This window comes from Salpingoeca rosetta, assembly GCF_000188695.1.
Source record: "Salpingoeca rosetta unplaced genomic scaffold supercont1.116, whole genome shotgun sequence".
Taxonomy (NCBI): Eukaryota; class Choanoflagellata; order Craspedida; family Salpingoecidae; genus Salpingoeca; species Salpingoeca rosetta.
In genome coordinates this window covers 1-3,805 of record NW_004754818.1, presented here as the reverse complement: position 1 = coordinate 3,805, position 3,805 = coordinate 1, and the positions used below count along the sequence as shown (strand labels likewise).

Sequence of the window (3,805 nt, the reverse complement as noted above, 5' to 3'; positions counted from 1 at the left end):
CCCGACGATTCGACAAGTGGTATCGGTGGCCAGCCCATCGACCCTGGTGCAAGCAATGAAGATCGCCGAGGACGCGGACCAAGCCAAGGATGTATCCGGGACCCACTTCGCGCGCCGCACGTCAGTCTCTTCAAGCGGCACCTCCAAGTACCAGGCAAACAAGCAGGCCCCGCGACGTGACGATGGACCACGCAAGCGCCTGCCACCGCTGACACCGGAGGAGCGCCAGCGACTGATGGCCGAGGGCGCCTGCTTCCGTTGCCGCAAGCCCGGCCACGGCTATGCTCAGTGTCCGGGAAACGGCCCGCTTCAGTGAGGGGTCTCGCGACCCTCCTGAAGCGGACCACCCCACGCGAGCCACCACCCACCACAACGACAACCCCAGACACACACACAGACACAGACACAGCCACAGCCACAGCGTGCAGAGATCTACACGCGCACACGGACACAGACACAGACACAGCTACAGCGTGCAGAGACCTACACGCGCACACGGACACAGACACAGCAGCAGAGTCGTCGGACTCAGCAACCATGGATCAAGTCACTGCCGCAGCACACACAGCATTAGCCACGGTGGCAAACCTAGATGCGCAAACAAACGCCGACACTGACACAGACACAGACATGCATTGACACTGGAACAGTGATGTCAACAACAGACACCCACACAGACCAGGACGCACATACAGACACAACCACACACACCGTCACAGACACAGCTACAGCGTGCAGAGACCTACACGCCCACAGACACACACACGCAGACACAGTGACGACGCCCGCCATAGCAACAACTGCGGGGGTAGACCCACACAACGTCGCCGGCTCACAATCACCGCTTCCCTCCAGTGCGTCATGGAGGCCACCACCAACAACCGTGCGGAAGCCTCGACGATCCAGCCGCCTCGCACAAAAGGCGTACCTACGAGCATGGCAAGACAACCCACTGCTGGCCATGACGAGACAGCCCCCGCCAAGCCTCCGCAAGGAGCAGACCTCCCGCCGCGCGGGCGCTGCACGACCGGGACGCCGGAACGGAGATACCGATGGAGACGACGGCCAGGAGTACTCCTCCATCACCCTCACCGTTCGCACCGCACCCACAACAAGAAGCCAGCCACCGACCAACTACCTAAGCGCAGTTACCACAGCATCAACCCCGGCCTACGTTCCCCAACTACGTTTTCGTGCAACGATCAACGGTGTCCCATGCAACATCCTGTTGGACTCGGGGTGCACAACCGACGTGGTGGCCGAGGAGTTTGCCTTGAAAAACCTTAGGGTGACACAGGTACGCCAAGACACACAGGTCACGTACGGAGACGGATCCCACGTCTCCAGATCGAGCATGACAACGGCTACCCTCAAGGTGCAAGGCCTGACGACGACGCGGGACTTCCTCGTAATTCCAATTGGGGGAGTCGACGCCGTGTTGGGCAGACCTTTCCTCAAGGACTATGCTGCGCGCGTTGACCACATCAATGATCAAGTTCACCTCACAGATCCCACCAACCCACGACAACCACTGCGTAATCCGGCACCCATGGAGCACAGCAACACAGACAAGGAACTGGCAGGCCGCGTCACTCTTCAAACAACACCAGCCACGACACGGGACGACCGCGACAACGACCCAGCACTGTATCTGATATCCGCAACAGCAGTCGGCAAGGCGGCACGCGACCCAGACCAGCAACTGTTCCTAATCCACGTGCGTCCGGACGACATCCTCATCGACGAGCCTCAAGAACTGCCGACGCTCAAGGACCAACACCCGTTCGTTAAGGCTTTTCAAGACGTGTTCCCAGATAAGCTGCCAGACGGTCTGCCACCAGAACGAGCAGTAGATCACAAGATTCCCACGACAGAGGACCACCGGCCTTATGCGCGCTCCCCTTACCGCCTGTCGCCACGCGAAAGGGTTGAGCTGAGGCGCCAGCTGCAGGAGCTCACACAGGCCGGCCACATTCGACCTAGCTCAGGTCCATATGGGGCGCCGGTGCTGCTGGTGAGGAAAGCCGACAACAGCCTCAGGCTGTGCGTCGACTACAGAGCCCTCAACCGTGAAACGGTGCGCGACGCGTACCCGCTTCCGCGGATCCAGGACGTGCTAGACCAGCTGGCCTCAGCCACAGTCTTCTCGTCACTGGATCTGAGATCGGGCTACCACCAAGTGAGAGTGGCTGAGGAGGACGTGGGCAAGACTGCGTTCAACACCCCGTACGGATCGTTCGAATGGTTGGTTCTTCCGTTTGGTCTCACGTCCGCACCAGGTACCTTCCAGAGGCTCATGAATGAAGTTCTTCGGGACTTCATTGGAGACTTTGTCCAGGTCTACCTCGACGATGTGATCATCTACAGTCGTAACATAGACGAGCACAAGGACCACGTGCACCAAGTACTCCGCCAGCTCCGCCGCCACCGCCTGTATGGCAAGGCGTCCAAATGCCAGTGGGCGCAAGACCAGATCAAGTTCCTCGGACACGTCGTGTCGGGACGCGGAGTGGAAACGGACCCTGACAAGATAGCAGCGGTCACCGAGTGGCCTCAGCCCAAGAACGTGCGCGACGTGCGCTCGTTTCTCGGATTCTGCAACTTCTACCGCCGATTCGTCAAGGACTACGCATCGGTGGCCGCCCCCCTCACGGATCTCATGCACAAGGATAGAGCGTGGGAGTTCAACGACAAGGAGCGCAGTGCTTTCGACGCGCTCAAGACGGCAATGACAACGGCACCTGTGCTAGCCTACCCCGACGCAAGCCAGAAATACGTCGTGCAGACCGACGCCTCGGAGACAGCAGTAGGAGGAGTCCTCATGCAGAAGGGCCGTCCGGTTGCTTTCGAATCGCGACGATACAGAGGAGCCGAACAGAGATACGACGTCAGAGACAAGGAGGCACTGGCAATTGTCCATTGCTTGAGACAGTGGCGCCATTACCTTTACGGAGCAGACTTTGACATCAACACCGACCACAGAACATTGCAGTACCTCCAGACGCAGAAGGACATCAAGCCGAGACACGCCCGATGGATGGAGCTGCTGTCGGAGTTTGGACGACTCGACATCCAGTACATCCCAGGCAAGCGTAATCAGGTGGCTGACGCCCTCAGTAGGAACCTCATGGACGTCAACCTCGCGACGATCTCAACCTCGTCGCCGACCAGCGCCCTTTTGGAGCAGATCCGCCAAGCAACACGGAAGATGCCAGGCCGGGAGCGCCAGCGCCTGCAGCAGCCACGTTTCAGCGAGGAAGAGGGCATCTTCTACCTCACCCAGCAACAGCGACGGCGAGTTTACGTCCCCAGAGACAACCGTCTGCGCACCAAGATCCTGAAGGAGGCCCACGACGCCTCAACCCGCGGACACCGAGCAGCTTCTCAAACGCACCTGTATGTCAGCCAGCGCTTTTACTGGCCGAACCAGCTGCAAGATGCAATCAAGTATACGGCGTCCTGCGACCAATGCCAACGGAACAAGTACGACACCAGAGCCAAGGCCGGCCTTCTTCACCCGTTGCCGGTGCCGCCACACAACTGGCACACGGTATCCATGGACTTCATCACCGGGTTGCCCAGCACTGACGGCGGACTGGACGCCATACTGGTGGTCGTGGACAAGCTCTCAGAGCGCACCCACCTGCTTGCGACGACTAAGACTGTCACGGCCCAGGATACACCGCGGCTTTTCTTCAAGGAGATCGTGCGACTACACGGGGGTGCCGGCACACATCGACTCGGACAGAGACGTTCGTTTCACCTCCACATTCTGGACTTGAGCTGTTCCGCTGTATGGGGACCA

General features: G+C 59.6%; 1 protein-coding gene across 1 annotated transcript; it reads left to right on the top strand.

Moving 5' to 3' along the window:
* Positions 1 to 55: 55 nt before the first annotated feature.
* PTSG_13220 (uncharacterized protein) lies at positions 56 to 3,751 on the top strand (the record flags this gene model as incomplete). The annotated part of the gene is made up of 2 exons (XM_004987423.1): positions 56 to 312; positions 856 to 3,751. Coding segments are annotated over 2 exons (3,153 nt in total), but the record flags the coding sequence as incomplete, so codon positions are not given.
* Between the last annotated feature and the right edge of the window lie 54 nt (positions 3,752 to 3,805).